Source organism: Salmo salar, chromosome ssa07 (assembly GCF_905237065.1).
Source record: "Salmo salar chromosome ssa07, Ssal_v3.1, whole genome shotgun sequence".
Taxonomy (NCBI): domain Eukaryota; kingdom Metazoa; phylum Chordata; class Actinopteri; order Salmoniformes; family Salmonidae; genus Salmo; species Salmo salar.
Window position 1 is genome coordinate 63,222,321 of NC_059448.1, and position 27,785 is coordinate 63,250,105.

Sequence of the window (27,785 nt, forward strand, 5' to 3'; positions counted from 1 at the left end):
GAGATCTCTATTGGTTAGAATAGAGGAGAGGAGACATCTCTATTGGTTAGAATAGAGGAGAGGAGACATCTCTATTGGTTAGAATAGAGGAGAAGGAGACATTGGTCAGAATACCTTGTAGCCGTTGGTTTAAAAGTTGTGTTGGCGGTGGTGTGTGTTGTAGGCAACTGACGTCATTCTAAATTAGCGTCTGAATGATAAAGTTGACCCTGGATGGAAGTAGCTGCTTCAGAACAGAGAATTCAGTACTTTATTTGACAGTTTCCAATGGTATTTACCTGGTAATTACTAGGACATTTTGCAGTAACACAGAATTCAACACAATTACTTTCTGAAATAAATGTAATAGCTACCTACACAGTCAAGTATGAAATATAAGTACTATTTTACTTTGGGACTCATCCTGTCCTCCTGTGTGCCAACAGTGTGACATGATCAATGTATAGTTTAATGAGTAATCAATAACCTGTTATACTGCATTACATTCTACTGAAAACAAAATGATCCTATTCAGGTCTGTTCCAGTTCAATCTCTTTTCACATAGTGCAAGAACTGTCACAAGGCAAAGTGAATCAAATGACTCTTACCTACTGTAATTCTGTATCAATAAATATGCTCTTATACAGTCCTTGTAAAAGAGATTATATACAACAATCTCAACAATCAACACATTTCATAGAAAAACAATACAAAGTGGATTAATTATTACGGTTTCCATACATCTTGAAGAGAAGCATTGACACACACGTCATCGGACACTGGCTGGCCTGCCAGAGGAACTACAGTATGATGAGATCTTCTTCCTCACTCACACCTCCGGTAGAAGTTGAAATGGTAGTCTGTGAACAGCGCCCCCACGAAGCCACGGTCGGTACTGCAGTCTGCCTGGCCCTGGATGGAGACAGACCAAGATTGTCTATTACATTGGCAAGTGACGGCTCTAACACTGGAAATACTGTACAAGTCCTCAAAGATGGAAGGCAAGCGTGAGGAGGCGAGATCAGGTGGAACCATTCTAGCCAATGACAGGGTAGATAGGCGTGTGCACAACAGGCCTTAGAGATAGATAGAGGACTCATCTTTGTATCTGTGCCATTTTAGCTTCTGTGACAGCATGGGCAGCATCTCCATTTTAAAGTAGTCCATTTTCTTCTTCTTCGTTGTGGGATTGCTTCCATCTCATAGGAATCCCCACCCAGTTGACTACTTTAAAATGGTGGAAGCCCTCAATGGCAATACCCATGCTAAAATGGGTTTTAGCCATGTTGAGTTCTCCATCTATCCCTATGACAACAGTCACAAATCTGATACCGTCGTTTTCTTTTTTTTTTTCCAAAGTTGCCGAAATGCCAGGTGCTTTCACTTATGTCCGTTTAACAACCTAACCATAACGAAACTTCTATTCAATCAAACAAGCCTCACGTAGCAAAATATGAATTACATTTTTTGTTGACCAAATTCAACACTATCTCATTGACCTTCATACAAAAATTCCTCACTTTGTGGGCAGATTTTGAGCAGAGTAAAACCTCTCGCTTCACCTCTTCCTCTCTGAGATGAAGAATTACAGTTTGTTTTGGTCAGAAACAAATCCTCAATCAACCACACATACATACATTTGACTGTATGACATCGTAAGCATAGGACATCTGGCATAGACTACTAAACCATAACAATGACAGGGTGTCTTCATAGTCTGTCTGTTACAACATTAAATAACATCTCTGGGTGACCTACAGTGACAGGGTGTAGTCAGTCTGTTACAACATTAAATAACATCTCTGGGTGACCTACAGTGACAGGGTGTAGTCAGTGTGTTACAACATTAAATAACATCTCTGGGTGGCCTACAGTGACAGGGTGTAGTCAGTCTGTTACAACATTAAATAACATCTCTGGGTGACCTACAGTGACAGGGTGTAGTCAGTCTGTTACAACATTAAATAACATCTCTGGGTGGCCTACAGTGACAGGGTGTAGTCAGTCTGTTACAACATTAAATAACATCTCTGGGTGGCCTACAGTGACAGGGTGTAGTCAGTCTGTTACAACATTAAATAACATCTCTGGGTGGCCTACAGTGACAGGGGTGTAGTCAGTCTGTTACAACATTAAATAACATCTCTGGGTGGCCTACAGTGACAGGGTGTAGTCAGTCTGTTACAACATTAAATAACATCTCTGGGTGGCCTACAGTGACAGGGGTGTAGTCAGTCTGTTACAACATTAAATAACATCTCTGGGTGGCCTACAGTGACAGGGGTGTAGTCAGTCTGTTACAACATTAAATAACATCTCTGGGTGGCCTACAGTGACAGGGTGTAGTCAGTCTGTTACAACATTAAATAACATCTCTGGGTGGCCTACAGTGACAGGGGTGTAGTCAGTCTGTTACAACATTAAATAACATCTCTGGGTGGCCTACAGTGACAGGGTGTAGTCAGTCTGTTACAACATTAAATAACATCTCTGGGTGGCCTACAGTGACAGGGGTGTAGTCAGTCTGTTACAACATTAAATAACATCTCTGGGTGGACCTACAGTGACAGGGGTGTAGTCAGTCTGTTACAACATTAAATAACATCTCTGGGTGGCCTACAGTGACAGGGGTGTAGTCAGTCTGTTACAACATTAAATAACATCTCTGGGTGGCCTACAGTGACAGGGGTGTAGTCAGTCTGTTACAACATTAAATAACATCTCTGGGTGGCCTACAGTGACAGGGTGTAGTCAGTCTGTTACAACATTAAATAACATCTCTGGGTGGCCTACAGTGACAGGGTGTAGTCAGTCTGTTACAACATTAAATAACATCTCTGGGTGACCTACAGTGACAGGGTGTAGTCAGTCTGTTACAACATTAAATAACATCTCTGGGTGGCCTACAGTGACAGGGTGTAGTCAGTCTGTTACAACATTAAATAACATCTCTGGGTGGCCTACAGTGACAGGGTGTAGTCAGTCTGTTACAACATTAAATAACATCTCTGGGTGGCCTACACTGACAGGGTGTAGTCAGTCTGTTACAACATTAAATAACATCTCTGGGTGGACTACAGTGACAGGGTGTAGTCAGTCTGTTACAACATTAAATAACATCTCTGGGTGACCTACAGTGACAGGGTGTAGTCAGTCTGTTACAACATTAAATAACATCTCTGGGTGGCCTACAGTGACAGGGTGTAGTCAGTCTGTTACAACATTAAATAACATCTCTGGGTGGCCTACAGTGACAGGGTGTAGTCAGTCTGTTACAACATTAAATAACATCTCTGGGTGGCCTACAGTGACAGGGTGTAGTCAGTCTGTTACAACATTAAATAACATCTCTGGGTGGCCTACAGTGACAGGGTGTAGTCAGTCTGTTACAACATTAAATAACATCTCTGGGTGACCTACAGTGACAGGGTGTAGTCAGCATTACGGTGAGACGAGAGCATTACGGTGAGACGAGAGCATTACGGTGAGACGAGAGCATTACGGGGAGATGGGAGCATTACGGGGAGACGGGAGCATTACGGTGAGGCATTACGGTGAGACGAGAGCATTACGGTGAGACGAGAGCATTACGGTGAGACGAGAGCATTACGGTGAGACGAGAGCATTACGGTGAGACGAGAGCATTACGGTGAGACGAGAGCATTACGGTGAGACGAGAGCATTACGATGAGACGAGAGCATTACGATGAGACGAGATCATTACGGTGAGACGAGAGCATTACGATGAGACGAGAGCATTACGGTGAGACGAGAGCATTACGATGAGACGAGAGCATTACGGTGAGACGAGAGCATTACGGTGAGACGAGAGCATTACGGTGAGACGAGAGCATTACGATGAGACGAGAGCATTACGGTGAGACGAGAGCATTACGGTGAGACGAGAGCATTACGGTGAGACGAGAGCATTACGGGGAGACGAGAGCATTACGGGGAGACGAGAGCATTACGGTGAGACGAGAGCATTACGATGAGACGAGAGCATTACGGTGAGACGGGAGCATTACGATGAGACGAGAGCATTACGATGAGACGAGAGCATTACGGGAAGACGAGAGCATTACGGTGAGACGAGAGCATTACGGTGAGACGAGAGCATTGCGGTGAGACGAGAGCATTACGATGAGACGAGAGCATTACGGTGAGACGAGAGCATTACGATGAGACGAGAGCATTACGGTGAGACGAGAGCATTACGGTGAGACGAGAGCATTGTGGTGAGACGAGAGCATTACGGTGAGACGAGAGCATTACGATGAGACGAGAGCATTACGGTGAGACGAGAGCATTACGGTGAGACGAGAGCATTACGGTGAGACGAGAGCATTGTGGTGGGTTGAGTAAAGGGAGGGGGTGGTTATAACATACTAATGTTTAACAACTCTGTTAGATTGTGGTTATCAGATCGGGTCGTTTTTCCCCCCACAACATACAACACCTAGTAGTTGTGAGGCTACTGGGACAGTGTCGTTTGACATTGATATTTTAGGAAAGGACACATTGAGAATCTTCTAGTTCTTACAGCCACTGCTGAGCGGAAGTGGTAGGAGCTGCTGTAGAATCGAGACACTGGCAGAGGCCATTCATGGACGTAGCCCTGGAGAGAACAAGAGAGAAACACTTTCAACCTTTATACTCTCTTTCTTACTTTCTTTGTTCACTTTTTATCATACAAAGAGCAAAGAGTTTGCAATTATCATACAGAGAGCAACCACAGTATAGTGTTGTCTGTGGATGCCATACCTGTGTATTTATGAAATTGTCATCTTCGTTGGTTTGATCATGGTCCATCAAGGCAGAGCATTTAAATGTCTCATCATGATGACACAGGTGGACAACCAGCAGCTCTGTCGTACTGTGTCAGAGGAGAGGAGACACCTAGTGGTTATTTACTGTACTTACAACAAACCCACGGTGCAAGTACCAGGTGTTCTGTGACCATTTGTAATTAGTGTGAACAACAATGAGAGAATGTGCCTTATGCAGCTCTGTCTTAGAGGCCTTCATCTCCTCATACAGAACAGGAACTCCTGCCAGACTGGGTCCAATGTCTGACTCAGACAAAGCTTCAATGCTCGATTCAATCCGTAGCGCTGAAGATCTGCGGTATAGTGTGATTGACATTTAAAGGTAATTTCCCATTGAGACGACATACGCAGCAACTACATGACTGCAGTCTCCGCAAATGCCCGGAAACATTGCCTTTAAATTCCAAATCGCATCATACTGCACTAAGGATTAAATGGAGCCCTTTGACTCGCAAGCTCCCGCAGTCCCCCGTGCATGGACTCAATGTCTGGGAGGATTCAGACCATCATCAGCCCCTGAGGTAAAATAAACTCTGAGAAACTCTCCCCTGCTCCTTCCAGAGTCCACAGTCAATGCCAATCTGTCACCACTGCAGTGGAAAGACAAGTCCTATTGAATTATTGAAGTGGAAAACAAAGTGTAGACAAGAGGAAGCATGTCCTGGTTACTCACTTCATCTGGACAGTGACACGCATGTTGGTAGGGACGAACTTGCTGATGGGGATTTGGAAGGAGTAGTTTCCTGACCTGAATGGAACCAGATCAAATGGAGATGGAGTAGACCATCAGTTTGGCAGTCTGATTCTAAATCTGTAAATGAGTTGAAACTGACTGAATACGTACCCACACCTTCCCCTCTCACAGTACCGAGAGTCAATCATCTGCTCGTTTTCTTTGATGAAAAAAGACCTTATCGTTGTGTTTGTCCCTGAAAATAGAACAACAATCTGATGTCAGTCTCTAAAGTATTGTGAAATAAACTCAGAAAATAACAGATTTGGATTAGCATAAAATGTGTCTTCAAACGTATGTGGTAGAATTTGACTTACAATCTCCGGCACCTTTGATTTCTTCATTGAATTTGTCTTTCCCTTTATCTGAGAAGGCAGAGTTGGAACCACAAAAGGTGGGATTACTGCATATCACAAGCAGCACAATGCCAACACTTTATAGAGCATCAGAACTACGTCTCACTCAAGGTCAGCAACATGTAGGTTTTACGCCAAGATAAGCTAGCATGAAGAAAGAGATACAGTGGAGATCGCTGTTGGTAAATGAAGACAGGGAGTAGCCAGCTCACCTGCTAGAGAGGGCCCGATATTGGGAGATACAGTGGAGGAGAGGAGGGCAGGAGAGATGGTGCTGGTATTATCCATGGAGGCTGTAGTGGGACAGCAGAACACTTCTTCACAGTAGATCAGGCTACAGAAGTCCACATCAGGAGTCCACGGGACAGGGGTGGTTGTTGGGTTTACTAACAAACAAACAAAACAAACAAGGGTCAATTTCCACATAAATGACTACTCATGACAGACAGCAACACTTTTACCACCTCTTTGTACAATAGAATTGAATGAGACATCACAACGTTCCGATGATGCGACATCACAACGTTCCGATGATGAGACATCACAACGTTCCGATGATGAGACATCACAACGTTCCGATGATGACATCACAACGTTCCGATGATGACATCACAACGTTACTATGATGAGACATCACAACGTTACTATGATGAGACATCACAACGCTCCGATGATGAGACATCACAACGTTCCGATGATGAGACATCACAACGTTCCGATGATGAGACATCACAACGTTCTCGATGATGACATCACAACGTTCCGATGATGACATCACAACGTTCCGATGATGACATCACAACGTTACTATGATGAGACATCACAACGTTACTATGATGAGACATCACAACGTTCCGATGATGAGACATCACAACGTTCCGATGATGAGACATCACAACGTTCCGATGATGAGACATCACAACGTTCCGATGATGAGACATCACAACGTTACTATGATGAGACATCACAACGTTCCTATGATGAGACATCACAACGTTCCGATGATGAGACATCACAACGTTCCGATGATGAGACATCACAACGTTCGATGATGAGACATCACAACGTTACTATGATGAGACATCACAACGTTCCGATGATGAGACATCACAACGTTCCGATGATGAGACATCACAACGTTCCGATGATGAGCATCACAACGTTCCGATGATGACATCACAACGTTACTATGATGAGACATCACAACGTTCCGATGATGAGACATCACAACGTTCCGATGATGAGACATCACAACGTTCCGATGATGAGACATCACAACGTTACTATGATGAGACATCACAACGTTCCGATGATGAGACATCACAACGTTCCGATGATGAGACATCACAACGTTACTATGATGAGACATCACAACGTTCCTATGATGAGACATCACAACGTTCCTATGATGAGACATCACAACGTTCCGATGATGAGACATCACAACGTTCCGATGATGAGACATCACAACGTTACTATGATGAGACATCACAACGTTACTATGATGAGACATCACAACGTTCCGATGATGAGACATCACAACGTTCCGATGATGAGACATCACAACGTTCCGATGATGAGACATCACAACGTTCCGATGATGACATCACAACGTTCCGATGATGAGACATCACAACGTTCCGATGATGAGACATCACAACGTTACTATGATGAGACATCACAACGTTACTATGATGAGACATCACAACGTTACTATGATGAGACATCACAACGTTCCGATGATGAGACATCACAACGTTCCGATGATGACATCACAACGTTCCGATGATGAGACATCACAACGTTCCGATGATGAGACATCACAACGTTCCGATGATGAGACATCACAACGTTCCGATGATGAGACATCACAACGTTCCGATGATGAGACATCACAACGTTCGATGATGAGACATCACAACGTTCGATGATGAGACATCACAACGTTCCGATGATGACATCACAACGTTACTATGATGAGACATCACAACGTTACGATGATGAGACATCACAACGTTCCGATGATGAGACATCACAACGTTCCGATGATGAGACATCACAACGTTCCGATGATGAGACATCACAACGTTCCGATGATGAGACATCACAACGTTCCGATGATGACATCACAACGTTCCGATGATGAGACATCACAACGTTACTATGATGAGACATCACAACGTTCCGATGATGAGACATCACAACGTTCCTATGATGAGACATCACAACGTTCCGATGATGAGACATCACAACGTTCCGATGATGAGACATCACAACATTACTATGATGAGACATCACAACGTTACTATGATGAGACATCACAACGTTACTATGATGAGACATCACAACGTTCCGATGATGAGACATCACAACGTTACTATGATGCGACATCACAACGTTACTATGATGAAAGTAAAACTATATAAATAGCATTTAGGGGTTGTTTACCTAAGGTAGACCCGACTGTTGTGCGGTAGAGAGGATGTTTACCTAAGGTAGGCCTGACTGTTGTGGTGTAGAGAGGATGTTTACCTAAGGTAGGCCTGACTGTTGTGGTGTAGAGAGGATGTTTACCTAAGGTAGGCCTGACTGTTGTGGTGTAGAGAGGATGTTTACCTAAGGTAGGCCTGACTGTTGTGGTGTAGAGAGGATGTTTACCTAAGGTAGGCCTGACTGTTGTGGTGGAGAGAGGATGTTTACCTAAGGTAGGCCTGACTGTTGTGGTGTAGAGAGGCAGTTTACCTAAGGTAGGCCTGACTGTTGTGGTGGAGAGAGGATGTTTACTTAAGGTAGGCCTGACTGTTGTGGTGGAGAGAGGATGTTTACCTAAGGTAGTCCTGACTGTTGTGGTGTAGACAGGATGTTTACCTAAGGTAGGCCTGACTGTTGTGGTGGAGAGAGGATGTTTACCTAAGGTAGGCCTGACTGTTGTGGTGTAGAGAGGATGTTTACCTAAGGTAGGCCTGACTGTTGTGGTGGAGAGAGGATGTTTACCTAAGGTAGGCCTGACTGTTGTGGTGTAGAGAGGATGTTTACCTAAGGTAGGCCTGACTGTTGTGGTGTAGAGAGGATGTTTACCTAAGGTAGGCCTGACTGTTGTGGTGGAGAGAGGATGTTTACCTAAGGTAGGCCTGACTGTTGTGGTGGAGAGAGGATGTTTACCTAAGGTAGGCCTGACTGTTGTGGTGTAGAGAGGATGTTTACCTAAGGTAGTCCTGACTGTTGTGGTGTAGAGAGGATGTTTACCTAAGGTAGGCCTGACTGTTGTGGTGGAGAGAGGATGTTTACCTAAGGTAGGCCTGACTGTTGTGGTGTAGAGAGGATGTTTACCTAAGGTAGGCCTGACTGTTGTGGTGTAGAGAGGATGTTTACCTAAGGTAGGCCCGACTGTTGTGGTGGAGAGAGGATGTTTACCTAAGGTAGGCCTGACTGTTGTGGTGTAGAGAGGAAGTTTACCTAAGGTAGGCCTGACTGTTGTGGTGGAGAGAGGATGTTTACCTAAGGTAGGCCTGACTGTTGTGGTGGAGAGAGGATGTTTACCTAAGGTAGGCCTGACTGTTGTGGTGGAGAGAGGATGTTTACCTAAGGTAGGCCTGACTGTTGTGGTGGAGAGAGGATGCACAGTGGTCTCGTTGCTGCAAATAAAAAAACATGATATGACCTTTGAAATGAATTCCACATTCAGTTCTGGATAGCGTTGTCACAGATGATAATAAAGTTTAAGTCTCAGTAGTATTCTTGGCACCGTAGACTTGGCAAATAAAGGCTGGCGGCACCTGTAGTTTGTGAAGCCAGTTCAGTGGTGTGTCTTACGTGCTTCCAGGAAACAGCATGCCGGTGTCGTCTCTCAGAGTCAGCATGTAGAGAGCTGTGATGGCAATAGAACTGTGGAAGAGACACGGACGTCATAACACTTCATAACTCATACATAACACAATCATAAGAAAAAACAACAACGTCAGGCCCAGACCTGGGGATTTACAATGCAGGTACATCAACAACAAAAAACTTCAAGTGTCGATTTATGAAAAGGAATAGTAAACTTCTATATTCTAAACTCTCCAATGCTTTTATACAGTCACGTCCCACCCTATCTGATCTGTCAGTCAACTTTTCTCACATTTTCATTTCTCTGATACAGTTATCAGAACAGATAAAGCTTTACGCATTCAATATTATATTATATTCAGGTAGAGGTAACTGCCAAAATAATGGAAACACGAGTAAATGAGGGATACAAAGTATATTGAAAGCAGTCGCTTCCACACAGGTGTGGTTCCTGAGTTAATTAAGCAATTAACATCCCGGCATGCTTAAAGGTTATTATTTATATTATCACGATTAAGGGTTATTATTTATATTATCACGCTTAAGGGTTATTATTTATATTATATTACCACGCTTAAGGGTTATTAAGCGTTATTAAGGGTTAAAGGTTATTATTTATATTATATTATCACGCTTAAGGGTTATTATTTATATTATATTATCACGCTTAGGGGTTATTATTTATATTATCACGATTAAGGGTTATTATTTATATTATCACGCTTAAGGGTTATTATTTATATTATATTACCACGCTTAAGGGTTATTAAGCGTTATTAAGGGTTAAAGGTTATTATTTATATTATATTATCACGCTTAAGGGTTATTATTTATATTATATTATCATGCTTAAGGGTTATTATTTATGTTATATTATCATGCTTAAAGGTTATTATTTATATTATATTATCATGCTTAAGGGTTATTATTTATGTTATATTATCATGCTTAAAGGTTATTATTTATATTATATTATCATGCTTAAAGGTTATTATTTATATTATATTATCATGCTTATTGGTTATTATTTATATTATATTATCATGCTTAAGGGTTATTATTTATATTATATTATCATGCTTAAGGGTTATTATTTATGTTATATTATCATGCTTATTGGTTATTATTTATATTATATTATCATGCTTAAGGGTTATTATTTATATTATATTATCATGCTTAAGGGTTATTATTTATGTTATATTATCATGCTTAAGGGTTATTATTTATATTATCATGCTTGAGGGTTATTATTTTAACATGTTTCAGGGTTATTATTTATTTTATATTATCATGCTTAAGGGTTATTATTTATATTATCATGCTTAAGGGTTATTATTTATATTATATCATCACGGTTAAAGGTTATTATTTATATTATCACACTTACGGGTTATTATTTATATTATCATGCTTAAGGGTTATTGTTTATATTATATTATCATCCTTAAGAGTTTTTATTTATATTATCATGCTTGAGGGTTATTGTTTATATTATCATGCTTAAGGGTTATTGTTTATATTATCATCCTTAAGAGTTTTTATTTATATTATCATGCTTAAGGGTTATTGTTTATATTATATTATCATCCTTAAGAGTTTTTATTTATATTATCATGCTTAAGGCCATTACTTAGGTTACCATGGCTATGCCCCCGTTTATGACAATGCCCCCGTCCACAGGGGTCGAGTGGTCACAGAATGGTTTGATGAGCATGAAAACGATGTAAACCATATGCCATGGCCGTCTCAGTCACCAGATCTCAACCCAATTGAACATTTATGGTAGATTCTGAAGCAGCGCCTGAGACCACCATCAACAAAACACCAAATGATGAAATGTCTCGTGGCAGAATGGTGTCACATCCCTCCAGTAGAGTTCCAGACACTTGTAGAATCTATGCCAAGGTGCATTGAAGCTGTTCTGGCTGGTGGTGACCCAACGCCCTAGTAAGACACTATGTTTCCTTTATTTTGGCAGTTACCTGTATATTGCAGTGCTTCAATATCTAAATGTATTTTCTAACAAAGCAGTCATACTTTTTGTTTCACTATGAAACTAACATGAACATCTCCTCCTCAGTTGTAACAGGAAGTCTTACCAGAAAGCTATTGTTGCTACCAGAATGATCATGCTGACTTGGACAAACTTGTGTTTTAAGCAGCGGTGGAACTTTGCCTACAAGAGAATAAATATAAATGGTATTAGTTTGATTCAGACTTGCTGTACACTTATTCAAGTATACAGTCTTTCTGCAGTTCTACCTCACCTTGACAGATCTGAGAGGTGTTGGCTTCTGTGGTGGTGGAACACTGTTGTGTCTGTTCATCTTCCTGTGTAACACAACACATGTATGTATATTATCAACACAACACGTTAAATAATGACAGTTGAAACACAAAACGTTAAATAATGACAGTTGAAACACAAAACGTTAAATAATGACAGTTGAAACACAAAACGTTAAATAATGACAGTTGAAACACAAAAGCGTTAAATAATGACAGTTGAAACACAAAACGTTAAATAATGACAGTTGAAACACAAAACGTTAAATAATGACAGTTGAAACACAAAACGTTAAATAATGACAGTTGAAACACAAAACGTTAAATAATGACAGTTGAAACACAACACGTTAAATAATGACAGTTGAAACACAACACGTTAAATAATGACAGTTGAAACACAACACGTTAAATAATGACAGTTGAAACACAAAACGTTAAATAATGACAGTTGAAACACAAAACGTTAAATAATGACAGTTGAAACACAAAACGTTAAATAATGACAGTTGAAACACAAAACGTTAAATAATGACAGTTGAAACACAAAACGTTAAATAATGACAGTTGAAACACAAAACGTTAAATAATGACAGTTGAAAATGTATTAGGAAACCAAAGAACGTTGAGCATTCCCTATCCAGTCCGTTACAAGTACAAACTCAGTCCTTCCATAAGGCGAGATTCCTAAACTACAATAAAGTGGAGATATTTGACAGTACAGGAGGCATAAAGCAGAAGCTGTAGGGCTGTTATGGTTGAGCTGAGAAAGTGTTGATGGTCCCCATGAGAGTGACCCTGGTCATAAATACAGACACACAACACATCCAGAACTCAACCATCCTCAGTACTACCCCTCTGTCTCATACACACCAGGCTGTATCACAACCGGCCCTGATTGGGAGTTCCATAGGGCGGCGCACAATTGGCCCAGCGTCGTCCGGGTTTGGCCGGTGTATGCTGTCATTGTAAATAAAAATGTGTTCTTAACTGACTTGCCTAGTTAAATAAAGGTTAAATAAAATTTAAAAATTGTTTAAACTCAGCAGGGATCTGAAAACAGAGTCCCTGACTAAACTGATTGACTGAATGTAATAAAGAAATGTTTTTATGTTGGGTGAAAATCTCTGTGTCTCCAAATTATTTTGAAAACTGAAAGAGAATTTGTAGGCAATAGGGCATAGAGAATAGCACCCTCTGGTGGCACTGTGGCATTACCGTTTAGTGCTGCTGTTAGCAGGGTTGCTGCTTTTAGCAGGGTTGCTGCTGTTAGCAGCGTTGCTGCTGGATCGCAGGCTGCCCATGTTCTTGAGCTTGGCTAACCGTGTGTTCCACACCTCCAGCTCCTGAATCCTGTTCTCCAGGTTGTCAGTCAGCTTACACAGCTGCTTCACAGCCCCTACATTCTCCATGAAGATCTGCTCCTATGGGGACAAATAGAATAGAAATGGTACATTACATTGTTCTTCAAAGTATATATATATATATCTTTTTTTAATTGAACCTTTATTTAACTAGACAAGTCAGTTAAGAACACATTCTTATTTACAATGATGGCCTACCCGGGAACAGTGGGTTAACTGCCTTGTTCAGGGGCACAAAGACAGATTTTTACTTTGTCAGCTCGGGGATTCGATCCTGCAACCTTTGGGTTACTGGCCCAACGCTCTAACCACTAAACCTGCCGCCCCAAAGTGGGACCATAACAGTGGGACCATAACTCTGACAGATCTCTTGGCAGTCCTCATACTGATTATCACACGGATCATATGTTGTCAGGCCTTAAATCTGGTGGGAAAGGACACTTACTTTGTCCACCATGAGGAAGTTGTGGATCTTCTCTCCGTCGCTGCAGGTGATGTCCCCCACCTCTTTGACAGCAGTAGGCAGCAGCTCCTTCACCTCCTGGGCTATGATGCCTGTTTCATGTATGTGATCGATCCCCATCTCTGAGGCGAACTCAGGCTTGTAGTCATACTCCACGATCCTCATCTGCGATATTCTCTTCAACTGTTCTGTTGAATCCACCTACCCAGTTGAAACATTGTCCCGTCAGGTAAGATATCATTCCTTGGACCACTGTGAAGGCATTTCTATGTTCCTTCCTGTTATTCCACACCAAAACCATTCTTTTGATAGGTATTATATAAGAGCATGCATGTGCTGCTTCCTACCTCTTGTATGTTGTGTTTGGCGCGGCGGTCGGAGGGGTGCATAACCTGCCCCATGATCTTAGCGTTGCCACAGACCACCAGGGCTTCATCGGGGGTGTCGGTGTTGATGCCCACCCTCCCCTGGCACACCACCGCGTCCGGAGCCTGTCCTCGTTGCCACAACACCTCACTGTCGTTCTCAAACTGGCCCGGGTTCGACGCCTGTAGTGGAGGAACACAGAACAGTTTAGAGTTTTGGTTACGGTTGGTTCCATTTAGATCACGGTGCATTCTAGAACTAATTGTTCAATGGAAACATGGTAGGAACCATATTTTATTACATTTTTATGTATTCTTTATTTAATCTTAATTTTAGCAAGGAGTCCCATGCTTTAGTACTTAGTCCTATACTTTAGTACGCTTTAGTACTCAGTCCTATACTTTAGTATGCTTTAGTCCTTAGTCCTATACTTTAGTATGCTTTAGTACTTAATACTTTAGTCCCATGCTTTAGTATGCTTTAGTACAGGGTTCCCCAACTGGCGGCCTGCGTGCCAAGTTTGGCTCCGGGTGATCTCATTTGGCCCCCCAAGTATTCTGAGCAAAAAAAACATCTGCTCAACAGTTGATGATCCCTGCTTTAGTACTTCTGGTTCAGTACTTACCCTGACTATGATCCTCTCTGACATGTATGCTATCAGCAGGTAACTCTCTTCCCTCACTGTGGCATACAGACCCACCACCATCAGGAAGTACCTGGTCATAACACAAGGACACATGGAGCGACATGTTGAAACTTCTCTTTCAATTATGATATTAGTATGTAAAGTGATGTTTTTTAGAGGGTCTGAGTAATACCATGGCAATACCATGGCAATAACATGGCAATAACATGGCAATAACATGGCAATAACATGGCAATACCATGGCAATAACATGGCAATAACATGGCAATAACATGGCAATACCATGGCAATAACATGGCAATACCATGGCAATAACATGGCAATAACATGGCAATACCATGGCAATACCATGGCAATAACATGGCAATAACATGGCAATACCATGGCAATACCGTGGCAATAACATGGCAATAACATGGCAATAACATGGCAATACCATGGCAATAACATGGCAATAACATGGCAATAACATGGCAATACCATGGCAATAACATGGCAATAACATGGCAATAACATGGCAATAACATGGCAATAACATGGCAATAACATGGCAATAACATGGCAATAACCAACCTCTGGTCAGGGTTGGGTTTTCCCTTCTTCCTCATGTTGTTGGCAGTGGTCTCACTGAAGTGCAGTCTTCCCAGAGTAACTCTAGTGATCCTGTCCCCTGGTAGACTCACTCTGAGGGATGAGATGTTATTCCCAAATTTAGGCCCGAGATTCAATCCAAATCGCCCCTTGTTTGGTTATGCACCATATACCATTTAAAGGCAATGTTCCTGTGTTGGCTGAGACGGCGTTTACAGTAAACGGTGCATATGACGGCTCAACGGGAAATGACCTTTAAAATGTCAAAAGTGCTAGTACGTGGAGCTACCGCTGATGGGAGGAATCTCAGCCATAGTTATCACGTTTCTGCAACCACAGCCATGTTTTGTGGAGATCGCCTTTCTAATCACAATTGTGTCATTGTTCAGATTTGAATTACAGATTACACTCACAACATTGAACACAGCAGTCTACAGTAAATAGTATAATGAAATGGAGGACAGGACACTCACTTGACTGGCAGGAATGGTTTCTTGCTGCGATCAGGCTGTGACTGTTCTATGGTGACTTTGTGAGTCTGTGCCTCAAGCTGCAGAGACAGAATAAATGGTCAAAGTATTGCTAACTAGCAGGGTTGGGGAGTAACAGGTGACATTTAGAAAGTAACCTACACAACCCTGCTAACTTACATACTAACAAAAAACTAGTGCTTTTAATGCCTCATCTGAAGTAGTCTGCCGAGGTCAAACGCTGATGTTCCAAGTAAGTTCGTGTTGCATATTTGGATGGAGTTAAACTAACCTTCACACCAAACACCTTGACCTGGAAGCTGTCTATTGGCGCAGGGCCGTTGGGTGTTTTGACGTACAGGGGGTCTCCGGCCATCCCTACGTGAACTGTGACCTGAAAGTGGTTCTTTTTCTGACACACAAAGGACTCGTCAGCTGTGGAGTAGTTGAAACCTTTATCAGTGTCCACATGGTAACCGGGGGAAGGGCTGTGGAGAGACAATAGAGCGAGCTACACTGAGTGACAAAACATTAAGAACACCTGCTCTTTCCATTACATACTGTATACTGACCAGGTGAATCCAGGTGAAAGAAGCTATGATCCCTTATTGATGTCAATCAGTGTAGATGAAGGGGAGGAGACAGGTTAAAGAAGGATTTTAAGCCTTGAGACAACTGAGACATGGATGGTGTATGTGTCAGAGGGTGAATGGGCAAGACTAAAGAGCCTTTGAACAGGTTAGCCCTTAGCTGTGGTATATTGGCAATATACCACAAACCTATGAGATGCCTTTTTGCTATTATAAACTGGTTACCAACGTAATTAGAATAGTAAAAATACATGTTTCATCATACTCGTGGTATACTGTCTGATATACCACAGCTTTCAGCCAATCAGCATTCAGGGCTTAAACCACCCAGTTTATAATTATGAACGACCAAGTACGATAAGAATAACATACAGTAGGAGTCAATTGTGTCCATTTCAGTCAATAATTTAACCAAATGGGTTTTGTTTACAATGACTCATGACTAAACCATTTTACTGCTGGCTAGGAAATGACAAAGATATTGCTGATGAGTTATGACACGGTCAGACATAGAAAGTGAAAAATATTTGTTCCCTCTGCGCTTAACTTTAACAAAAATCAGTCCCTTAAAAGAATGTAGCGTTAGTTGAATAGCCTTTGAGTTAGAGACTAAAGACAGGCAGCTTAAGGCATGAGCCTTGGTGAAGAGTGAGGGAACGTAAGGCAGAAGGCCACTCACAGGATGTCATAGTTACTGTTGTAGAGCGTGGTCCACAGGCTAGGCTGGTAGCGATCCCAGCTGAGGAGCTGATAGGCCCCCATCCCAGAGCTGCTCCCTATGGCCCCGTCACTGTCATAGGACGGGACGTCACCGCCTGCACTCTCAGAACCCGCTGCTATAGGAACAGCCACTAAATGGTTCTGTACCTCAAGGGGTTCTGTTCGTCTTCTCTTCTTACACTCAGGTAATATAAGCCTGTGGAGGAAGAGGAAGAGGAGGAAGAGGAGAGGATAAGAAGGCACTGTTAAAACATTCATATCCCGTTGAAGTAAAACATATTTTGACTGTCATTCTCAAACTGATATGTACTGTACGGTAGTTTAGTAGTTTATGTACCCATATGTACTGTACGGTAGTTTAGTAGTTTATGTACCCATATGTACTGTACGGTAGTTTAGTAGTTTATGTACCCATATCACTGTACGGTAGTTTAGTAGTTTATGTACCCATATGTACTGTACTGTAGTTTAGTAGTTTATGTACTGTACGGTAGTTTAGTAGTTTATGTACCCATATGTACTGTATGGTAGTTTAGTAGTTTATGTACCCATATGTACTGTACGGTAGTTTAGTAGTTTATGTACTGTACGGTAGTTTAGTAGTTTATGTACCCATATGTACTGTAGTTTAGTAGTTTATGTACCCATATGTACTGTACTGTAGTTTAGTAGTTTATGTACCCATATGTACTGTAGTTTAGTAGTTTATGTACCCATATGTACTGTAGTTTAGTAGTTTATGTACCCATATGTACTGTACGGTAGTTTATGTACCCATATGTACTGTACGGTAGTTTAGTAGTTTATGTACCCATATGTACTGTACGGTAGTTTAGTAGTTTATGTACTGTACGGTAGTTTAGTGGTAGTTCTCACCCTGTGTGTTGACCAGCTGTGGGAGGCAGGTATGAATATCCTGGTTCTGAAGGGCATCCAGGCACAGGTAGTAGACAGGATGAGGGCAGTCCTAGGCCTGGGGCTAGGTGTGGGGCTTGGCCTGGAGGTAGTTCTGGGACCGGGGGTGCATTGGCCCTGGGGTAGCTGTCTGCCAGGCCCTGGCGTGGAGGAGGCTGATGCTGCTGGAGAGCCTTGTGGTGGACGGGCGCTGTGGGGGCAGTGTTAGCCTGTATATAGCTCTCCCCTGGGCTCAGGTGTGGGGGTGGTGGACGGGCGCTGTGGGGGCAGTGTTAGCCTGTATATAGCCCTCCCCTGGGCTCAGGTAGTGGGGGTGGTGGGGCAGTGAGCCTGGAGATGTGCCTGCCTTGGTGTAAGAGTTAGTCAGCCCCTGGTGGTATGGCAGTCCTGGGTGTGGTGGGGGTTGTGGTGCCTGCTCTTTATATCGACACGATGAGGCTGGAGGACGTGTCACTGGCTGGAAGACTTCCTGGGAGCCGTAGCTTACGTCTAGATTAGGAACGGGGCAAAGGCAGTCATATCATTAATTTTAATCGGAGCATTTTATTATTATGATATGGTTGTACTGTTTGTAACACTTGGCATTAAAAGAGATTCCTATCAACCATTGTTGATAAGGTATTGCCAATAAAGGAAGAGGTTTCATTATGACAGTGGCTCACCTGGTATTTGCGGAGGTGAGCACGGTTCTGAACCAGAATCTGGTGGTGACTCTGGTAACATGCTAGGAAGACAAAGTCACAGTCAGGCATGGCCCTCCAAAGTCACAGTCAGGCATGGCCCTCCAAAGTCACAGTCAGGCATGGCCCTCCAAAGTCACAGTCAGGCATGGCCCTCCAAAGTCACAGTCAGGCATGGCCCTCCAAAGTCACAGTCAGGCATGGCCCTCCAAAGACAAGGTTTCTAGAACTAGCCTTTCTCTCTGCTTACCTTACTTGTCATTGTCTTGACTAGCTAACAACAAAGCCTACAGCTGTAGCTGTTGGTGCCATGGTGAAGAGCTGCCCACCTGCAGCAGGTACAGTATAGGGCAGGAACAAAAGCCAGCAGACCCAGTAGGGCTCTACGAGGAGGGTTGGCCACCTCAGCTCAAGGATTGTGCCGTTGTGTTGTAAACACTTATGTGTGTCCTCCATTCCATTTAATACAGCTGCTGTGTTTACGGGTGGTAGATGGACTAAGAATATGGATGCTTACAAGGTATTAGATTGTACTGGAAACAGATTTACCCTCAGGTACAATAAAGTAAACATGGATGCTTACAATGTTGGGTCCATGTCGTTGCTGAGGTACTGTTCCAGTATGCTGGTGTCCACCACCGCACTCTCCAGGACCCCACTCATATCCTGGCATCCTGGAAATGCACATACTTTTCATTACAATTCACAAGCGTCTCATTCTGGTTCACAGTCTCTCTCTAAATCTTGCTCCCTCTCTCTATCTTGCTCCCTCTCCCGCTCTCTCTAAATCTTGCTCCCTCTCTAAATCCTGCTCCCTCTCTCTCTCTTGCTCCCTCTAAATCTTGCTCCCGCTCTCTCTAAATCTTGCTCCCGCTCTCTCTAAATCTTGCTCCCGCTCTCTCTAAATCTTGCTCCCTCTCTAAATCGTTCTCTAAATCTTTCTCTCTAAATCTTGCTCCCTCTCTCTCGCTCGCTCGCTCCCGCTCTCTCTAAATCTTGCTCCCGCTCTCTCTAAATCTTGCTCCCGCTCTCTCTAAATCTTGCTCCCGCTCTCTCTCTTTCTGTCCAAATCTCTCTAAATCTTGCTCCCTCTAAATCCTGCTCCCTCTCTCTCCAAATCTTGCTCCCTCTCTCGCTCTAGATCTTGCTCTCTCTCTCCCCCCTCTCTCTCTCGCTCTAGATCTTGCTCCCTCTCTCTCTCTCTCTCGCTCTAGATCTTGCTCTCTCTCTCTCCCCTACAGAACATGAATCTGCCAAGGTTATAGGTCACCAGGTGAAACTAACCCATCGTTAATATCAGTATGTAACCATTACAGCGTATCAGAGTGTGGTCCATCACCTCCAGGCTCGCTGTAGTCTGCCCTATACATGGCTCCCTGTACTGTAGGAGACATTAGTAATCACTGTTATCAGCCAGGACACAGCTCATAGAGGCTCCCTGTTCTGTAGGAGACAGTAGTAATCACTGTTATCAGCCAGGACACAGCTCATAGAGGCTCCCTGTACTGTAGGAGACATTAGTAATCACTGTTATCAGCCAGGACACAGCTCATAGAGGCTCCCTGTACTGTAGGAGACAGTAGTAATCACTGTTATCAGCCAGGACACAGCTCATAGAGGCTCCCTGTACTGTAGGAGACATTAGTAATCACTGTTATCAGCCAGGACACAGCTCATAGAGGCTCCCTGTTCTGTAGGAGACAGTAGTAATCACTGTTATCAGCCAGGACACAGCAGTAATAGAAAATAGGAAGGTCGCAAGAAGAAATGACTGCTCAGTGTGTGATGTGGTTGATCTCCCAGTCCTGCTGTGTATCTACTGTGTGTACACTCCCCTACATATTACATTTAGGCACAAGTATAGTATCTGGTCCCATATACTACTTTAATACACCAGAAGTGAATTTGTCCAAATACTTATGACACCTTCAAATCAAATCAATTGTTATTAGTCACATGCTCCATATTCAACAGGTAGACCTTACAGTGAAATGCTTACTTACTTACGAGCCCCTAACCAACAGTGCAGTTTTAAAAATACTGGGGCGGGGTACTAGACACATCAAGTGCATTTATTTCTAAAACGGTAAAACAGGAATGTATGAAAATATCCTCAAATAAAACAAAAGGTGACATTCTGTACTGTTGCTTCATAAAAAACATTTTAACTCAATTCCAAAATGCTGGAGTATAGAGCCAAATGAAATGTTTTAGCTTCAATGTCCAAATACATCAGCAGGGGAGTCTATGTCTACGGTGAGCTCACCTCAGAGCCATATACAGCCTGTATATACATGTACACACACAGTACTGGCTGGGTTCTGCTTCCAACACATCAGTGTAGTGACTAGGACAGGACACATATTATGGACAAGACCTGGATCAAATACATACCTAGCATGTACCGAGTTAAATGCAAGGCGACATTTTCCAAACACTAAGGCAGCAAACGAAGACCTGAACTTTTCTAGGTTCTTTAAAGAATGTCCTACTAGCTTGTCCCTGAGAGCGATGTGTTTGGCCTTGATCTAATTACTGTGTGACTCTGATTGTGGGACAGGTGGCCTTGAGCTGCCCACGACGTCAGAGCTCTGCTGCACCTGTGTAGATACGGGGCTGGGAAGTGTCTCTGGTCTGCTAACTCTATGACCGTATTTTAATTGTCATAAGCACCTTATCGGTCCTCGTATGCTGTCCATTTTTAGCCTACAAAATGTGAAATAACTGGCTCCTTTGAACTTTAACTCCAGATATGGAATGTGTGAGTAGGGAAGAGGACCAAGCTTTCGTGGAACTATCAACACAGAACTGGGATCTTTTATTTCAGCTCATGAAACATGGGACCAACACTTTACATGTTGCGTTTATATTTGTTTTCAGTATACATCGTCAGTCACAGGCTTCATGAGGAAATGTGTTGATGATGATGTACCCACAATAACAATTCGGACATACCCCCAACCAAAAACCCTGGATGAACGGAGATATCCGTTGTCAGCAGAACGGATCCCGATGACTCTGTGGCGTGCGGCGTGTACACAGCTAGTAGGTACGAGCTCCGCAAATCTTTTAGGAACACAAAAAGACAACACAGTCTCAAACTTGAATTGATGTTCCACAACTCAGATTCACAACACATGTGACAAGGACTACAGACTATGACAGACTACAAAGGCAAATCCAGCTGTGTGGTGCCCACCGAAGCTCCCAGCCGAGCTTAACACATTCTATTCTCGCTTCCAGGAAGACTCTCGCTGCTCCAGACATCCAGGAAGTCGCTCGCTGCTCCAGACATCCAGGAAGTCTCTCGCTGCTCCAGACATCCAGGAAGTCTCTCGCTGCTCCAGACATCCAGGAAGTCTCTCGCTGCTCCAGACATCCAGGAAGTCTCTCGCTGCTCCAGACATCCAGGAAGTCTCTCGCTGCTCCAGACATCCAGGAAGTCTCTCGCTGCTCCAGACATCCAGGAAGTCTCTCGCTGCTCCAGACATCCAGGAAGTCTCTCGCTGCTCCAGACATCCAGGAAGACTCCCGCTGCTCCAGACATCCAGGAAGACTCCCGCTGCTCCAGACATCCAGGAAGACTCCCGCTGCGCCAGACAACCAGGAAGACTCCCGCTGCGCCAGACAACCAGGAAGTCTCCCGCTGCTCCAGACAACCAGGAAGTCTCCCGCTGCTCCAGACATCCAGGAAGTCTCCCGCTGCTCCAGACATCCAGGAAGTCTCCCGCTGCTCCAGACATCCAGGAAGTCTCTCGCTGCTCCAGACATCCAGGAAGTCTCTCGCTGCTCCAGACATCCAGGAAGTCTCTCGCTGCTCCAGACATCCAGGAAGTCTCTCGCTGCTCCAGACATCCAGGAAGTCTCTCGCTGCTCCAGACATCCAGGAAGTCTCTCGCTGCTCCAGACATCCAGGAAGTCTCTCGCTGCTCCAGACATCCAGGAAGTCTCTCGCTGCTCCAGACATCCAGGAAGACTCTCGCTGCTCCAGACAACCAAGAAGTCTCTCGCTGCTCCAGACAACCAGGAAGTCTCTCGCTGCTCCACACTGACTCAACACAGGGCCCCCCAGGGGTGTGTCATCAGTCCTCTGCTGTACTTCCTGTTCACCCACCGACTGTGTGGCTTTGCACCACACCAACTCCATCATTAAGTTCTGACGACACCGCGGTTGTAGGCCTGATAACCAACAATGACAAGTCAGCCGATAGGGAGGAGGTAAGTGAACTGCCATTGTGTTGTCAGGACAACAACCTCTCCATCAATGTCAGCAACAACAACAACAAAAAAGAGTTGATTGTTGACTTCAGGAAGCAGAGGAGGGAACATGCCCCGATCCACATCAGCAGGACTGCGGTAGAGAGAGTCACAAGTTTTAAGGTCCTCGGCATCCACATCACAGAGGACTTATCATGGACAAACAACGCTACCAGTCTTGTCATGAGGGTACAACAGCATCTCTACTTCCTAAGGCGGCTGAAGAAATTCGGCATGCCAACCCGGGTCCTCTCCAAATACAACCGCTGCACCATCGAGAGCATCCTGACTGATTGCATCACGGCCAAGTATGGGAATTGCTCCGTTCGCGACTGCAAGGCCCTCCAGACCGCGCTCCCACCCAACCAGGACATCTACTCGAAACGGTGTCTGAGGAAGGCACACAGCATCATCAAGGACCCCACACAACCCCCAGTCACGAGCTGTTCTCTCCCTTACCGTCGGGCAGACTGTATCGGAGCATGAGGTCTGATAGAAACTGTCTCTGAGCCTGTTGTTATCTACAAGCCATCAGACTGCTGAACACTTGAACTGGACTGAACACCCGCTCTGATTCTCCTCACCTTAGCACTCACCCACCCACCCACACCCACACACTTTAGTGGAGGCTGCTGAGGGGAGGACGGCTCATAATAATGTCTGGAACGGAGTAAATGGAATGTTATCAAACACATGGAAACCATGTGTTTGATGTGTTTGATACTGTTCCACTGATTCCGCTCCAGCCATTACCACGAGCCTGTCCTCCCTAATTAAGGTGCCACCAACCTCCTGTGATATACAGTCACGCTATACACACACATCACAACTGCTGCTACCAGACTGTTATTATACTGCTCAGTTTATACACTGCCCCATCCCCCCTTCTCCAATACACGTGGAAATATTGTTCTATAAATTGTGCCTTCCTTTATTACACTTAAGCTAAAAAAAATGATTCTATTCTACTGAGACATTTATTTTCAAATTCTTATTTTATATTATTTCTTATTGTTGTTGCATTGTTCTAGAAGGAACCTACCAGTAAGCATTTCATTGGACGATGTATACCATGCATATCCCGTACATACGACTAATAAAAAACTTGAAACTTGACAGTGGACTGATCTAGCCAAACGACTATCTATTTCTCAATTAAAACCGCCTCACAACATTACCTATTAACTAATCTAACTGTAGTAACTTTGGGAAGATGAATAACTGTTTAAATATATTTTCAACCTGACGGGTGATCATTACACCTGACGGGTGATCATTACACCTGACGGGTGATCATTACACCTGACGGGTGATCATGATCTTTACACCTGACGGGTGATCTTTACACCTGACGGGTGATCTTTACACCTGACGGGTGATCTTTACACCTGACGGGTGATCATTACACCTGACGGGTGATCTTTACACCTGACGGGTGATCTTTACACCTGACGGGGGATCATTAAACCGAATGGGTGATCATTACACCTAATGGGTGATCATTAAACCTAATGGGTGATCATTACACCTAATGGGTGATCATTAAAGACAGTTCTGAAAGGTTAGAGACATTGAATCAGAGCCTCTCTCCCCCCACCCCCCTCTCTCTCTCTCTCTGTCCCCCAGAACCCCCTCGCTCTCTCCCCCACCCCCTCGCCACCCACCACCCTCACCCTCTCTCCTCCCAACCCACCCCCCCTCCCCCCCTCCCCCCACCCTCCAGCCATTACAAATGAGCCCATCCTCCTAAAGTTCCTCCCACCAGCTTCCTCTGACTCGCACAACACTCTCTCACACACACACACACACACACACACTAGGGAGCTGTTTGGGACACAACTATAGAATGTCTTACCATCAAAGAACTGCTGCAACGCCTCATTCTCTCCCAGAACATCAATGGGCACTCGGAGTCCTCCAGGGGGCTCCATGGTGATCAGCTGCCTGAAATACACAACTGTTATTGGGGGAGAAACAGTAGGCAAGGCCTATGCTTGAGCACTGTGTAGGCCCAAGCATGTTCATGAGGAGGTAAACACACAGACTGTACAAAATGGAAGAAACCCCTTCACCAATTCCAACCTATTATTTTCCAGGCTTGCATGGTAGGCTTTGAATGTAACTCCAGACTCTCAGAAAATTGGAGGCTCTGTTATTTCTGTCTGGAGAACATACTGGCCGAGCTAAAACCATTTCTGTCAGGAAAACTTACTGCCCTAGGCCAAACTATTTCTGTCAGGAAAACATAGCAGCCTAACAAACTATTTCTGTCAGGAAAACATAGCAGCCTAACAAACTATTTCTGTCAGGAAAACTTACTGCCCTAGGCCAAACTATATCTGTCAGGAAAACATAGCAGCCTAACAAACTATTTCTGTCAGGAAAACATAGCAGCCTAACAAACTATTTCTGTCAGGAAAACTTACTGCCCTAGGCCAAACTATTTCTGTCAGGAAAACATAGCAGCCTAACAAACTATTTCTGTCAGGAAAACATAGTAGCCTAACAAACTATTTCTATCAGGAAAACATAGCAGCCTAACAAACTATTTCTGTCAGGAAAACATAGCAGCCTAACAAACTATTTCTGTCAGGAAAACTTACTGCCCTAGGCCAAACTATTTCTGTCAGAAAAACATAGCAGCCTAACAAACTATTTCTGTCAGGAAAACATAGCAGCCTAACAAACTATTTCTGTCAGGAAAACATAGTAGCCTAACAAACTATTTCTGTCAGGAAAACATAGCAGCCTAACAAACTATTTCTGTCAGGAAAACATAGCAGCCTAACAAACTATTCCTGTCAGGAAAACATAGCGGCCTAGGTAAAGTTATTTCTGTCAGGAAAACTTACTGCCCTAGGCCAAACTATTTCTGTCAGGAAAACTTACTGCCCTTGGCCAAACTATTTCTGTCAGGAAAACATAGCAGCCTAACAAACTATTTCTGTCAGGAAAACATAGCGGCCTAACTGAAAGTCAACCTGCCATCGAGTAAACTAACAGGCCGTAACCCCCGGTAACAGTTTCATAAAGCTGCTCGTCACCTAACATCAACTAATGATGTGTAAACTGGAAAGACAACTTCTGTATTTGTTCACGGAGTAAGAAACGTTTAGACAGATCTGATTATTACGCAGACTTGTTTGTGCTTTCATAACAAGACCCCGTTTTCCTGCTATTCACTTTGTGTTGCTCTTCCAGGAAGGCCTTTCTCTATTGAGCAAATGGTCCATCCGTTTTCCGTTGGCCTAAGTGTTTTTCACTGGGAATCAGTTCAACTATAGTAGTCTCTATCTCTGCAAGCAGCCTACGCACTCAAGCTTTACTAATGAAAACCACCGATTCTTCACGCTTCATAACGTTCCTGACTGATGTTAAGGCGTTATATATGATGTAATAATAATTATTGCCTGCTTGCTGACAGGGGTTGTGCGTGTGTGTGTGTGTGTGTAATATACTGTACATTATAGCTAATCCATGATTAATCATTACTATTGTCTCTAGTCTCTCTCAGCTCATTTAGGGAATGTGTAATTGCTTTGGCTTTACACACGAGAGGCTTTCTGTAATAATGTACATGATGCATCCCAAATGACAACCTGTTCCCTTTGTAGTACACAGCTTTTGACCAGGGCCCATAGGGACTATTTTGGGAATAGTCTGCCATTTGGGACAATGATACAGTGACTAAACTGCTGTGAATAATGAGGCTATTTTCTTCTAGATAATGACTTTATAACATTGTCAGTTTTGTTCTATGAATTTATGACACACTAAAGTCAGCCTATACATTATGAGAAACGGTCAGCCTTATGATAATGAAGAAGGATGTTCAAAATGATTTGATAAAACAAATCTGTCAGTCCCAGATAAAGATATGGATGCTTATGGAACACTAAGAATTCAAGTGGCCTTTTACCAAGACAAAAAAACACAGGAAATATACATCTTTTAGACTTACTAATACAGAGCTTTGATTAAATTATCCTGAACATAGCTAAGAGACAACAATCAAATGGGAGTGTTGTAAATACTAAAAATCATTAGCTTCCTTCTAACAGTCAGTAGAGAAGGGAAACCATTAGCTTCCTCCTAACAGTCAGTAGAGAAGGGAAACCATTAGCTTCCTCCTAACAGTCATAGAGAAGGGAAACCATTAGCTTCCTCCTAACAGTCAGTAGAGAAGGGAAACCATTAGCTTCCTTCTAACAGTCAGTAGAGAAGGGGAACCATTAGCTTCCTCCTAACAGTCAGTAGAGAAGGGAAACCATTAGCTTCCTTCTAACAGTCAGTAGAGAAGGGAAACCATTAGCTTCCTCCTAACAGTCAGTAGAGAAGGGAAACCATTAGCTTCCTCCTAACAGCCAGTAAAGAAGGTAAACGCTGAATGTGAACCTTACCTTTCCTCCAAAATGGAGTCCTGGCTGGTAGTTCCGTTAACAACCTTCTCTCCGACTTCAGTTTACGTCTCTCAAGTACAATCCATTTGGCAAACAATATCCATTAAATCCTCAGAGCCCAGTTACTCTGTGTTTGTTCACCCATCCAGGTAGTTTCGGTAGATTTAGGCCCTTCGGTTTTGACAATAATATTCCCAGAATTGTACATCCAAGATGTTTCTAAACTCTAAATAATGTATGTCACAGGTGTCTCTCCTGTGTACTTTGTTCTCTGGTCTGAAAGGTAAAAACCATTCACATACCCTGCG

General features: G+C 43.4%; 1 protein-coding gene across 2 annotated transcripts; it reads right to left on the reverse strand.

The window, feature by feature from the left end:
- Window positions 1-236: 236 nt before the first annotated feature.
- Window positions 237-27,785, reverse strand: LOC106597878 (myelin regulatory factor-like protein). Of its 2 annotated transcripts, none has more exons than XM_045722427.1 (25): window positions 27,478-27,785; window positions 24,933-25,021; window positions 19,404-19,494; window positions 18,803-18,864; window positions 18,418-18,629; window positions 18,102-18,349; window positions 17,185-17,421; window positions 16,208-16,403; window positions 15,919-15,995; window positions 15,428-15,538; window positions 14,834-14,924; window positions 14,190-14,390; window positions 13,825-14,043; window positions 13,234-13,439; window positions 11,997-12,060; window positions 11,829-11,905; window positions 9,712-9,783; window positions 9,481-9,533; window positions 6,111-6,284; window positions 5,860-5,907; window positions 5,654-5,738; window positions 5,483-5,557; window positions 4,745-4,856; window positions 4,524-4,598; window positions 237-892 (listed from the first exon to the last, which is right to left on the reverse strand). In XM_045722427.1, the coding sequence occupies exons 2-25, from the start codon at window positions 25,006-25,008 to the stop codon at window positions 806-808; spliced, it is 2,949 nt and encodes a 982-aa protein (XP_045578383.1). In that variant the 5' UTR covers window positions 25,009-25,021; window positions 27,478-27,785; the 3' UTR covers window positions 237-805. The 2 variants fall into 2 exon arrangements, with proteins under 2 accessions (XP_045578383.1, XP_045578382.1); XM_045722426.1 differs by having other exon boundaries at window positions 8,557-9,533.

Bases quoted from the DNA above. Each gene is read 5' to 3' on its own strand.
- LOC106597878 (XM_045722426.1), bottom strand. From the start codon at position 25,008: ATGGAGCCCCCTGGAGGACTCCGAGTGCCCATTGATGTTCTGGGAGAG. The intron at 19,495-24,932 runs GTAAGACATTCT...GTGCATTTCCAG, and splicing joins GTTGCAGCAGTTCTTTGATG to GATGCCAGGATATGAGTGGG. The intron at 5,908-6,110 runs GTGAGCTGGCTA...CTGCCTTCTCAG, and splicing joins TATCGGGCCCTCTCTAGCAG to ATAAAGGGAAAGACAAATTC.